The sequence below is a fragment of the Ammospiza caudacuta genome, chromosome 4 (genome assembly GCF_027887145.1).
Source record: "Ammospiza caudacuta isolate bAmmCau1 chromosome 4, bAmmCau1.pri, whole genome shotgun sequence".
NCBI classification, from domain to species: domain Eukaryota; kingdom Metazoa; phylum Chordata; class Aves; order Passeriformes; family Passerellidae; genus Ammospiza; species Ammospiza caudacuta.
In genome coordinates, this window is record NC_080596.1 from 20,710,723 (window position 1) to 20,724,720 (window position 13,998).

The 13,998-nt window shown below is 41.6% G+C and overlaps 1 protein-coding gene across 3 annotated transcripts in view; it reads left to right on the forward strand.

The window, feature by feature from the left end:
* The window catches only part of ARHGAP24 (Rho GTPase activating protein 24), a 244,621-nt gene that overhangs the window by 114,435 nt on the left and 116,188 nt on the right, over nucleotides 1-13,998 (forward strand). For all 3 annotated transcript variants that reach the window (XM_058803012.1, XM_058803013.1, XM_058803010.1), the window contains exon 3: nucleotides 12,585-12,672. In XM_058803012.1, the coding sequence (XP_058658995.1) occupies nucleotides 12,585-12,672 (88 nt within the window). The remainder of the gene's footprint in view (nucleotides 1-12,584; nucleotides 12,673-13,998) is intronic.

The following is a 13,998-nucleotide window of genomic DNA, read 5'->3' on the forward strand; positions in this document are numbered from 1 at the left end:
GTGGAGCTCTCAGGCTGGAGAGCTTTCTTGCTCTGTTTTGCTAAGTGTGTTCCATGGACTCCCACTTCTTGATTGGTGCTCTGACAGTGGATCATAGCAGTAGAAATTTTGATAATTTGCTTCATTCAGCGTAGCTCTAAGTCTCACTCCAGACACCTCTGCTGATGTAGGCAGAAACTTAATCTGAAAGTCTTCTCTCCTTTAAGTTTAGGCTGTTGCTCAGTGGCACTCTCAGTTGGACTGGATTTTTGTAGTATATATATTTAAATGTTTGTTGGGCTGAATAACAAGTCTTTGTGAAAAGTTCCTAGCTGGATGGATGGGGCCTGGGATGTGAGACCCTGGCTTTTGTGCATCTGAGTGCCTACACAAAAAAGTTTCTCAACAAAAGTGGAAACCACAGCAGTGTAATTCCTTCCCCTTCAGACAAATGCTTCTGAGGACAACTGCCTAATGAAAAACCTTGGAATGGCTGAAACCTTGCCTTTCCATGAAAGCAGCCCTTAATTTCAATCCCTCATGAACCTCCCAAAAGTTGCCTGTGAGTCTCGATGTCTTTTTTGGGTTGCTATGAGACAGCAGCAGTGTGCCTGCTGTCTGCTTTCCCCGGGGTATCCGTCCAGCCATGCTGAATGACTCAGCCAGTTTGTATTCAGCACTTCCTTCACTGTTGTAGATCTAAAACGTACAAAATACTTAAGTTGGAAGGGAAACTAATGGAGAGAGCACCAAAACTATAAATATGAGATGCTGTTTGTCAAAATTGATGCTAACATTTTTACAACATGATTTGATTGATGTGACACTTCAAACAGCAGCCTTGATCAGGATGCTTTTGTGAACAAGATAATTTATCTCAGCAAATGCGTTCACATAAATGTTTTAAAATGAAAGGCATGATAAATTTGTCTAGAGCCTGCACACAATAGAGCTGCCAAACCTGCCACCTGTTAAAGCTTTTAATGAACTGTTCTGTATTTAACAGAAAAAGTGTAATTAATGTTGTCACTTTCCTTTGCTGAGATTTCCCTTATCTCAGGCACTCTGAGATATCATGTAGCAAATGCTTCTGAGTGGAGCAGCTCTGGTGTTGCTCTGGTATTTTAATTAGAATTCAGGCAAACCAGTGAAGGAGCCATTAAATCTTAAATGTGGCTTTTGTGCAGCAGAGCCACAAGGACGTGGGCCTTTTGTCCAAAGCCACGGGGAGAGCGTGTTTTGTTGGGAGTCAAAGGACGCCCATCCTCATGTTATGTTGTTAGGTTAATGAGAAAGTAGTTGCTCTGGATTTTCTAAATGGAAGATTATGTTTCTCAGAATAAACCAAGAATGTACCAGGATGTTATGTTTCCATGTGTGTGAGAGAAAGCCTTTGAGTGCATTAAGACAGGTTGGTGAAGGTTTTTCTGCAGCAGGTGGGAAAAGTATTCAGAAGTCTTTCTCCATACCTCTTGTATAATCTCTTTAGGTACTGCAAGGCTCCTTCTAGGTCTCCCCAAAACCTTCTCTTCTGAGAAACCCCAACAGGGTGTTTTTTCCTGTCTTCTTTTTTTTTCCATCCAGAAGCATACTGGATGCTTGCTCTGTAGGTCCTCGATTGACTTTGATTTACTGTGGATGTGGAAGACATTTCTGGCTCAGTAAACAATACTCCTAAGCTATGCAATGATCAGACTGAAGCTCACTGATGTTGTAGAAGGGCAGAAAGGAGCTAGAAAGAGTAAAAGCAGTGGGTAAGGAGGTAGAATAGCAAGGGAGAAAGCTGTGTAGAGATTTGTGAGTACATGGGCAAAGTTGGGAGTACAATCAGTAACAGTCATTGGTGGAATCACTGGCATTGTAAAATTGTACCCTTTAAAAATAGTAATGAAATGTCATTGGTTACCTTCGTTGTGTGTTCTGGCTTCAGAAAGCAGCTTGTGAAAGCATCCTCAAACCAGTGACTTAAGTGGGTGTTAGAATTCAGAAGTTTTTCTGTTTTGCTTTTGGCTCAGTTATGTTTTGTCCCATGAGATAAAACAGTGTGGTAGTTTTCACAAACTACTATAAACTTGAGACACCCTTCTTTTTCTTGTCACATCCTAATTCATGGGTACCTGGGTTTCCCATGATGATCCCAGCTCCAGCTGGAGTCACTATTCTCTGTAGCTGTGAGCATGCCAGAAAATGGGGCCACTTCTGGTTCAGCTCCAGAGTAAAGTTTTTACTTGCATATCGGTGGGCTGACTTGACATGTTTGCCCTGTGTTTTCACTTTGGAGAAAGCGAATGTGCAACAGAAATAAATGTGCATCTAGAAATGCTTAAACCGTCTGGAGCTGTCTCTCAAAAAAAGCAGATTCCAAAGTGTTGACAGCAGATGACTGGTATGAGCTACTTTTTCTTAATAGTTGGAAGAAAGGCCTCTTTTCAACAATAACTCCAGGCAGGGAGCAGTTCAGTGGCCAAAACATCCCTGTGTTTGCCAGAAAACCTGGAGCTTTGTTTCTGTTCACCTGCTGTGTAAACACTGCTTGGTTTCTCCTCTTCCATAAACAGTATTTTGTCCTCCTGCTTTATAAAGGCTTCTGTAGTTTCTCCTGCAGACCGTGAAGGCCTTCATGGTCACTTATATTTTGATAACTTATTAAAATAGCAACATGGAATCTAAGGTATTTATATTAATACTGTTGGAACAGAGCAGCTGCTGGAGTGCAGCTAATAATGCTGGCCTCCAGTCACCCTGAATCCATTTTTATTCCAGACTGTCTGGCACTCTGCAAGATACACCCCCCTCAACAGGTCTGCAGAAAGCTTGTCACGCTGTCCTGTGGAAAAGCAGATAAATGATGGTTTGATATTTAAGTCTCTATATTTTAAAAAGCTGTAGTAAGCCCAAGTACACCCAGTTGTTCTTGCTCTACATGTACAAAATGTTGTAAAATACCTTCGGTGGTGTTACTCAGAGAACAGTTTAAAAATCTAGATTATGAGAGTCTTATTTATTCTCAGTGAAGTAAGTGCTATTTTGAGACAGCATATTCTTGAAAAATATTGGCTATTTTTAAAAGATACCTCTAATTAAAAAGGCTAGCCTCCCTACAGACCCTGGTAAGGTGCAGGAGCAAGTCTTTCTGTAAACTTTTACATACAGAGGGAGCAGCTCTATGGCTCAGCTTTGGCTTTGGTGTGATCTCCCATAGTGTCCTTACAGCCAAACTGCTGAGATAAAAGAAAAGTAGCCTTTTTTCCCCATGGTTATATTTTCAATATAGATATCTGTTATCCTATGACTGTGGTATTTTAATTGTGCACCTGGTAAACTCCTCCTGGAGTAGCAAACTGTCAGAAGAGATATCCAAGGGGAAACAATAGGTCAATTAAGCAGGCACTGAGAGGAATTGTTTGTGGTGGTCCTTGAGTGGTTGTTGCCTTTCCCTAGGTTGGTTTTGTGAGGCACATCAGTTCATGGAGTTGAACTGATGTCAACAACTTGCCCCAGCTTGAAATAGTTCTGAATGTGCATTGTACCAGTTGGAGATTATGAAGAAACCACGTGCACACAAAAACCCCTCACCCTAACTTGTGCAAGCAGAATTGCAGAAATGTGCCTGCATTCTGCACAGCTGAACTGAGTCACTGGTACTTGACTTGACCTAAACCAGCTCCTCCTAAACTCTGCCTTTGATTTTGTAAATTGGGGATTGTCTTGGCACCTTTTCTTACGTAGTTTGTAATTTAAGCCTTGTCCTCAAAAAACATGTCACTAATACACTAATAAGACTAATAATGAAAGCTATGTCTCATACAAAAGCTGTAGAAGTGTGTGATTCTGACCAGTTATAAAAATGAAACTATCCAAGAAGTTCAGTTTCAAATTGGAAACAGTATCACAGAGTGAATGAAGCAAACGAAGATGCTGAACTAAAAGTAAAACGTGGAAATAGCTGCTGCACACAAATGGTACTGCAGGAGAAGTAGTTTGTAATCAGAGAATCAGAGTTTCAGTTGTGCTGTTTGTTTAGGTGGCACCTATTCTATGTGGATAGCACAAAAGACATGACCCTAGTCTCCCCCTGAGATAGAATCACTGCTACTTAATGTAATCCCTTAAACAAGTACCAACAGTGTACCCTACACAAATGCCAGAAAGCTAAATGAACTGATAATTCTGTGTGATTGTGGTGTTTGTAGTGTGTAGTGCACTTTATAAGCCGTGCTCATAGAAAATTTACTGTATAGATTAAATATAAACAATGTCTATAGATGTTAAAGCAACAGGCATAATGTAATTAAAAAACCTTGCAAAACAAATACATAACCCTTGCCATTAACATCTGAAATTTTTCCATGTGAAACTTGATTTTTTTTCTTCCCATAAAAAACTGCAAGATAATAGATTAGATAAGTTAGGCAGATTTCCCTGGGATGTTCTTGCTAGACAAAAGCTGACAAGAGTATTTGCACAGGAGGAAAACCAGTTCTGGTGGAATTTTGGTGGTCCCATTTCCATATCTCTCTGTGCCACCTTTTTTATGCTGTAAAAGTTGCACTTTATGTGTAATTTTTAGGAAATCTGCAACAACTTAGACCTTTACTGAAATGGGTTATGGAAATTTTGTCCTAGGTGGTATAGTTGGCCATATATAGATTTCCTGGAAAAAACATAGAGTTGGCCTTGTCCCATGGATCTAGCCTGTTGAGATCCCTCTTCAGAGTCTTCCTACTCTCCAGCAGATAACACCACTTGTAGCCAGCTGCCAGCCAGATTTAACCCCATTTACACCCTTCTCTGTGCCCAGCCATCCAGGCAGCTTTTTAACCCAGCAGAGTGTGCCCCCATCCAAGCCAGGAGCAGCCAGTTTCTGCAGGAGAATGTGGTGGGAAACTGTGTCAAAGGTTTTATTAATGTCTTAGATAAGCATCGACAGCCCTTTCCTCACACATTAAGGGGGTTTCCTTGTGGTCGAGGCAAACCAAGTTAGCTGATCTGCCTGTTATAAATCCATGCTGGCTGGTTCTGTTTCCAAAGAAGGGATTGAGTAGATCAGCCTTTTCTTCGTCCTTTGTCACCGCGTTTTACCCCACATCCAGTAAAGGGTGGAGGTTTTCCTTAGCCCTCCTTTGTTGCTAATGTATTTATACAATCATTTTTACTTCATTTATACAATCATTTGTCTTCTTCAGCAGTAGCCAGATTAAGTTTTAGTTGAGTTTTGGGCCTTCCAATTTACTCTCTGCATAATCTCACCACATCCTCGTGCTCCTCCTGAGTTGCCTGCCCCTGCTTCCAAAGATCATAAACTCTCCTTCATTTTCCCTCTCTGCCAAAGCTCTCTGTTCACCCACGTCTTCTTCACCAGCTTCTCTTTTGGCACATGGGGACAGCCTGCTTCTGCATCTTTAAGATTTCCTCCCTGAAAAATGTCCAGCCTTCCTGGACTCCTCTGCCCTGCAGGAATGTCTCACCGGGAACTCAGGTCAACCAGACTTCTAAATAGGCCACAGTGTTGCTGTATCTGTCCAGACTGTCACTGGAGAGCTTTGTAGATAAATGAGAGGTTATAACTGAACTTTTCCTCTTGTCAAATATTATCCTTTTGGGGAATAATTGCATTGTTTTGACCTAGATGTTCTCAGGACTGGAAGCTGGTAAATTTCCTTTGCACAAGAGATCTGTAAAGCAGGATTTGGTCCTTTGTGTTCTGGTGCCTTATTGGCTTTTTGTCTTGGAAAAATCGAATTTTATCTAATTAAAAGCTGACCAGAGCTATTGAAAGTATTTTTTTCTGTAATAAAAATACCTAAAAATTCAGTAGTACCCAGTTCCATTTTTGTATGTTGATCAAAATTTAATGACCATTATGAAGCCAAATTTTATCAGAACTTCCATGTATGCATTTAATGATGCTCTCAGCTTGTGTTCATGAGTTCTTAAACTCATTGCACTCTCTGAATTTATTTATGCATCTTATTTTTTCCTCAGCCTTTGGAAAGTACCAAGGGACATTTCAGTGAGGAATATGGAAACTGCAGAGTGGGATCCACAGGAGGGCACCTCCTGCACCTGAACCCTGTGATCTGTTCTCTTCTCTTACCGGAGCTCAGTCTTATCCCAGCTGTTTCTTCTCTCTTGCCCTTACTAGAGAAATCAAAACCATAGGCATGCAGTATGGATCCAGCCTCTGGGTTTGGACAAACTTAATTTTTTGTGCTGTCAATAGCTTAACTTGGCATGGGCTTGCTTTCTCTTATGGGACAAATAAGGGAATTTTTTGCCTGGTGGCTGCTCAAGCCAGAATTGCTTCATTCTTGAGGAAAGAAGTTTCTCTCAAGCAGAGAAGCACTCAACCATGAAGTGAAATGTCTGGCAGGAGAGAAGGAGAAAAATCATTAAAGAAACTGTAATCACATAGTAATAAAACTGTCAGTTCTGTCTCTCATGTCAGAATAAATGTTTTGGTGCTCCCTATCAGGCAAATGGTAGAGATGCTATTCACCACCACGGGAAGGAATTTACCTGTTTTTTTTATTTAGTATTAAGCTATCAGGTAGGTTTGAACATTGCTTTAAGTAAAGGAAAAAAAAGATCTCTCTAGGCTCCTGTTTGCAGAGTTTCTGAGAACTAAACAATAGTTCTCATTCTTCAACAGAAACAAACTCTAAAAATGTGTTAACGTAGTGGGACAAGAAAATGTCAAATGCACAGTATTTATGCCAGAAAAATGTATGCTGTGTAATGGCTTAATTTCATCCAACCAACCCTGGTTTGGGGGTTTTTTTTGTGCTTTCTCTTTCTTTGCTTCATTCGTGGCATGTTACCCCCTAAAATCTGAAAAGTCATCCCCAGCCATTGTTTTCTCCTTGTACATATTGCAAAACTGTAAATGGCTGCAGTAACTACAAGCCAAGGAGTTTATCACCTCCTGCAGTAAATATACTTCCTCCAGTGCTTTAGTTCCTTAAATAGTATAAAAATCCATTCTTGTGATAAAAATTAAAAAAATCTGTGCTGACCCAGGGTTTGGAGCCAGCTGGAGAACTTGCTCAGGCCCAGTTTGAAATACAGATATTTCTGTGTAGGCAGTCAGATGAAAGGGCTGGCTTTCAGAGTTGCTGTGCCCTTTTGCAGCAAGTGATTTCATTGGGATCCTGGAAATGAATTGTAATGGTGGAAGTAAAGTTGAGTTTTTAAAAAACCCCTGCAGTCAAACTGCTTGTGGTGAGCATAGTGCAGGTTTCATTCATTACTGACCTCAGTATGAGTGGATTTCTGTCTCTGGGCTCTTGGCAGTGCAAAGGGCTCCCTTGGACCTGAGAGCTGTTTTTGTGGTAGCTTAAGAGCAGAAACAGCAATGGGAGGAACAAGAATTTATAAATAGCTGATAGCTTGCATGTTCTTTCTCCTTCTTTGCTATGCATCACTTATTTTTGAATTCACAGGTGTGCACGTCTGTATACACATGTCATGTGTTTTCTTTAATTTACATTGATTAACAGCCTTCTCTGTGAAATACAGTAGATTCCTTTCTGGTGGTGACCTTGTAAATACGAGTGATGTTGAGAGGATTATTCATTAAAAGTAGTATTTTTCAGTTTAAAAGTAATATTTTTCATTCTTTTAGATGGCATTTTTCAGTTTAAGATGCCATCTGAGCTTAAGTCCCCTGTTGTTCCAAAGTTTGACAGTCCGGACTTTGCAGAAACAGCAACAGTGGCAAAAGAAGCCACAGAACACTGTTGTGTTGGATGTGGCTGTGAGTCATACAGAAGACACAAATACCCAAAGATTCCTTCTGCCTCTTCATCCCCTCCATCAGCTGCCTCTTCCCTGGCTGATGATCATCCTGTCTCTCTGAGAGCTGATGTGATGAGTTTTCCATGAAACCACAAAAAACAGATATGTAAATAAAAGTCAAAGTAGAGTTCAGTGATCTTTAAATAATATATAAATAAATAAAATAAATAAAATAATAAATAATCAAACTGGAAGGACAAGAAGAACATCTTATACAGTTGCTAGTACTGTGTACTTCTCATCCTTTTTTAAGGGGTAGCAGGACAAACTACAGCAACCAAATAGCCCCAGAGAAGGATAAAACCTGAAAACATTATTTTGGCAAGAAAGCGCTTAATTGCCTCATGTCTCTATTTGCTTTTTGAGTAAAATCCATCCAGAGATATTTAACATCATGTATTTGTCTTCACATCTGCCAGTCAGCATCTTCAAAGCATTGCAATTCCTTGTATCATAGGCTTTCTTGGGCAAAACCTGGTATCTCCTGGGCAAGGTGGCAAGTCTGCTTCAGAAAACCGAGTTGAAATAAGGCAGGGGAGATGCACCTAGGGAAGGGTGGTGGAGCAGAGCCAGCAGGAGGCACAGGGTCACTTCCCTGGTGCAGGGTGTCACACGGAGCGTGCAAACAGAAGCACCATCTGTCAGCTGCTCCTCATGAAGCACTTGTGCAGTGGCCATCCTGTCTCCTCTTCTGTGCTTCCTCCTGAAGTTCAGCTGCTGAATGGTGCTGAAAATGTTTTCAGGCACCAGCATGGGATAAAACGTTTATTTGAGCAAGACTGTATCATGCTGTGAGACTAATCCAAAGTAGATTGATGTCATTCTTGCTGCACTACAGTGTTTTGTCAAGCACTTACTTAAGAGAGCAGATTTTTTTTTTCTCAAGTTAAACACTTAATTTATGCAGATTTTTGGTTTTAGCAAATGTGCTGCTCTGCTGTTTAGGAGATCTTTGGTTTGAAGCAACAGTGTGCTATAGAAAAATACGTGTGTGTGAGAATTTCCTTTGAAAATGGGCTTGTTACTCTGTTAGGGAAAAGGCCAATGCTTCTTGAGCATTCCAGATTTCTCCTGCATGCTGTGAGTCATTCTGAATGCTCAGCTAGAGAAGCAGAACTGCCCTGGTAAGGACAGAAGTGTTGGAAATGGAAAAATAACTCGGGCATACTGCAGCAGGAGCTCTGCAAAACACTGCTGATTTGGTGGAGGCAGAGCCTGCAAACAGAATGGCAATGGGAGCCAGGAGGGACTTGGGTCGGGGCCACATCTTTCTCCTACTTCCCTTTTTCCTGTATTTCTTTATAGAGTGTATGTCTTTATGTCTTGATTCCTGCTGGCACCATGCTGGTTTGGTTTTGTTGTTTTTCTTTTTTGAAAGCAAAATATTAATCTGCTCCAATCTGCAGTCTTGGGTTGTGATTTTTTAAATATTTTGAATGATCTGAAGACTTTGATGTGAAGCAATGTGAAGCTGCCTCATGGTGGAACATTTGCATGCACACATGGCACTGACAGCCAAGTTAAACGTGTGTTTCCTCTGGAAATCACCTTCCTCTTTTGTATGCAAATCACTGTCTTGTTAGGTGTCTAAGGCTTTTCATCTGGTTGCTTTTCTCCAACTTCCCCCTGGAAGGTACTCAAGGCAGAAAGCAGAGCTTGAACTTGTTGAAGCTTTGCAACAAACTGATAGTCCATACTCATGGGACTCTCCAGGCTGTAAGGATGGGCCTAATGCTGCACCTGAAGAACCCAGAAATGCAATTGAGCAAGGGGACCAACAGCGATCTGGGGACCCCGTTTGTATCAGATACCCCACAGCTGGAGCTTTTTACAGTACAGATGTGTTCCCTGGGCATCAGGAAACTCAGCAAAGAGACACTCCAGACAGCCTCAGTGCAGTGGTGCAGACAGCTACAAAGCTTGGCAAGGGGGAAGTGTTGCTGTGTGGTGAAGGCAGACAGATGGGTGTGAAAGGAGACAGAATGGGAAGTGAGAGAGCTGCAGTTGCTCTCTTAACGCTTTCTCCACTGGAGTTGGGCACCCAAGTGCATGTTGCACAAACAAAACTATTTTTTTTTAATTTAAAAAAACCCCTCACATACGTATATTGAAGTGTTTCATGTGCACTGATGTTTGCAATAATAGTTCTGGAAATAGTGAAATAAAAACACCACTTGAGGACATTTGCTTTATAAACTGTGGCAGTGTTCTGTATGGTGTTACAGTCTGGTTTCTCTTCATATTAACTTAGCTGTTGTGTGTGGCTTTAGGGTTTACATTTTAGTAGATGGAATAGGTTTCATCTATGAAATGAAGGCACAGGTGTTATAAATAAAACACTTTTGTTTCTATGTTCTCAAAAATCCATCATTAGGAGAGCTCCCTGTAAATGGTAAGAATTTTGCATCAAAGAATCAGAAAACATCACACTGTACTGAGCCTGCAGTGTGCCTGTTGCTAGTGAGTTGACAGCAAATTCAATGCAGTTTTCATTTACTATCTCATGAATTGGTTTTAGTCTACAGTGCTGTAGGCTAGGTCTCATTAATTTTGTATTTTTGTTTAATTGAGTAGCAAGAACTGTGATTGGCTTGAATATGTTGTGTGCCCTCAGTGGTGCAAGCTCTCAGGACAGTGAAACTCCAGCGTGAAGAGTGATCTGCTCATCCAGTGTGCTGGGTGGAGCTTCTTCTGGGTAAAACCAGCTCAGTCTGAGAGAGGGAAATAAAGTCTTATACCAGTATTAATGGTCTGTTACACAGGACAAAAATGCATGTACTTAAAATGCCTTCTGGAGATTCTTATTCCTGGTCTCCCATAAGTCTCAGAAAAAATGTATTCCTATTATTTCCTGGTTTTTCTTGGGCTGTTAATATGAGAATTTGAAATGCACTATGACTTATGTTTTCCTGTTCACATAATCTTTTTTGTTTATGATATTTTGGTGGCCTAATAAGGTATTTCACAGAAGACTTTGGAGTGTGACATCTGTTAAGGGATGCTGCTTGTGGCAGGAATGAAGGAAGATCGCTCTGAACGGGGCTGTTGGACCAAGGCACAATGCTAATGATACATTTGTATATGCAGTGAGTGGGGACATCTGCCTAAGACTGCTAATACCTGCTGCTTGTTCCACCTCAGCAGACAGCTGTGCTGCATCATCTGCTTTCAGCAGCAGTAAGCATCACAGTGTTTCCTGGGAGTGATTCTGTATGTTCTGATGAAATCTGCTTCATCGGCCTTCAGCAGCAGCAAGCATCACAGTGCTTCATGGAGGTGATTCTGTATGTTCTGACGAAATCGCTGTGCACTCTCTCTTTCCCTTCCTGTGATGACACTGTTCTTGCTGGCACACAGCACTGACGAGTTGGTACAGAGCCCAGACTCCGCATCAGCTGGAACAAATACTTATTTTGTGAAACATTTGTTCCCTGTTCTTTCAGGTGGCTCTTTCCTGTCATTTTGTAAGAATTCCTTTGTGAGAAAACTGTAGTGTTTCCACTTGTCTTGACTTCCCAATAATTGTAAATGGTTCTGCTTGTAATGAAGACTCCAGGTCATAACAATGAATACTGGGTAACAAAATTGATGGTTTTCATGTACAGGGATATCTTTAGGGCTGTTTAAGTGAGGGGTCTGACATATTTAGGCATTTGGTTAAAACTACTATGGAAAATAGTGCCGCATGTTGGACTCAATGATTCGTCAAGGGATAAGGACCTTACTTGATGTATTCTGTGTTTAAGATGTGTAAGTTATGTAAGTTGTTTACTTTGGAGATGGGGGCCCCATTGTGCCATAATTGGAGAATATTACTAAGTAGATGTTATCTCCTGTTAACAATGGTGGAGAGTTTGTACCTAATACAATTCCTAGGATGCTGCTCTGAAAATTTATCCCTGGACAGCCATCCCAGCATAATTTCACTGAGGAGTGCTTGCTGATGGGGGTTGAAATGGTACTAGGAGGAGCTGTAGATTCTAAAAATGAAAAAGACCTCTCAGAGAAAAGGTGTGGTCTATCCATGCCAGGTGTGAGCAGACCAAAGGAGAGGGAATAAGCTGTGTCTTCAACACAGCCCCAGAAATGTTGTGAGGGTTACAGGAGTTGTTTTTGTCTTTGGATGTTACTAGAAGTATGCACAGCTAAAATTCTCCACTTCTCTTAAGGTAGTAAAGTTGTAATAAAGGCTTTCAATGCCCATCACAGAGATTTTCTGACATGTCTCTGCTTGTAGCAAGCACATCTTTGGATGGGACTCTCTTTGTGCCTGCTGTGGCTTAGAACCAGCAGCCTGGCACACTGCAGTCAGTGTTTTCTCTGTATTTCCTCCGTGGGGTGCTATGGGAAAAGGGTCCAGAGCAGGAACTGGGTGTGTGCACCCCACAAACTGAGGGTCCTTGTCTATCCACACCCCCTTTGGCTTCAGCCAAGAGACCTGGCTGGTGAATTCACCTGCCTCACATATGCAACTTCCTACCTCTTCAGTACCCCTTGCTTTTAAGTCTTGATTTTTCCCTGCAGAACAGTGGGATTAGTACATGTGATAAGTACAAAACTCTGCATGGTATCAAATACCCAAGAGATGAAAAAAACTTAAAGCTGTTTTCAAATGCCTCAGTTAATTAAAGTGATCTGTGATGTTGGCTTTTCGGATAATCCCTCCTCAATCTCACTTTAGAAATTAGCTGCTCAGGTGTTTACAGTGAAAAATTCATGTTTAACCCAGTCCAAAAAGAAGAGGCATTAGTCTGTCAAAGTATGGTAGCAGTTTTAATTCCATGTTTGTTGTTACCTTTTTTCTTTAGGGTACCATCTTTCTGCCTGGCAACAGAGTAATTGAGCATCCCTGCAATGAAGAAAGTCCAGGAAAGTTCCTTTTTGAGGTTGTTCCAGGTAGGATATTCTACTCCTTATCAAAAACCTTTGCAGTTTGTCCTCAGTGACAAATGGCCACATCTGTTCTGCCAGAACAGAAGCTGAAGGTGATTAATGATTCAATTAAAAAAAAAGGTTTAATTTGTTAATATGGTGGTTTGTAATTTTTTCATTCACCCCCAGGCAGCATAGGAAAAGGATGTGTATTTAATTTGTCAGTGTAAAGCAGAATTCCTCAGGGCAAGGAAGTGCCACGTCCTGCTCTTGGATCATAACAACCCCATGTGGCACTGTGGGTTTGCCAGCAGAGTGGCTGGAAGACTTCCCTGCAGAAAAGGACCCGGGGTGCTCAACAGCAGCTGGATACAAGCCAGCTGTGCCCAGGTGGCCAAGAAGGCCAGTGGCATCCTGGCCTGGATCAGCAGCAGTGTGGCCAGCAGGAGCAGGGCAGGGATTGTCCCCCTGGACCTGGGGGCACCATCCCCTGAGCGCTGTGTCCTGCTCTGGGCCCCTCACTACAGAAAGTCACAGAGGGGCTGGAGCGAGCCCAGGCAGGGCAGTGGGGCTGGGAAGGGTCTGGAGCCCCGCTCTGAGGGAGGCTGGGGGTGGTTGAGCCTGCAGAAAGGGAAGCTGGGTGGGGACCTTATTGCAGGTAACAAGTGACAGGATGAGAGGAAATGGCCCCAAGTTGCACCAGCAGAGATTCAGATTAGATATTGGGAAAAACTGTTTCACTGAAGGGGTTGTCAAGCATTGGGACTTCCTTGTGGGAGGGAAGTAGCGGAATCAACCTTATCTGGAGGTATTTCACAGATTTACAGATGTGATGCTTAGGGACGTGGTTCAGTGGTGGACGTTGCAGTCTTGAGTTAATAATTGGACTTAGTTTTAAGCATGTTTTCCAAAACGAAAGAATTTTGTTTCCACATCCAGTCAGCCTAGTGTATTTATTCCATATGTTCTGTTAATCCCAGTATTATTTTTCAAATTGCCTCCTATCATGGCTTTTCGGAAGGGCAAATAGATGGTAATGTCTGTTGTTCTGGATTTTCAACTGTCTAAGTATCAGGCACAAATGTAGTTGTGTTCACTGATGTGCCAAGTTATAATAAATTGTAAAAGTGTGAGAAATGGGAAGTAGACTCCAAAGCTTGATTGTGAAAGCCATGGGCAGCAAGGCATTGTTATGCAAAGACAGCCAGTGTGGTATCTCTGAGGTTTAACACTCACCCCAATCTTGAATCAAACAGATTGGGAAAGTTTCTCACTGTCTCTCCTCAAAGTTCCTTTTTTGTACGTTCAAAATATTGAAAGAAACCTATTTATTAATATTGCAAGTCATGA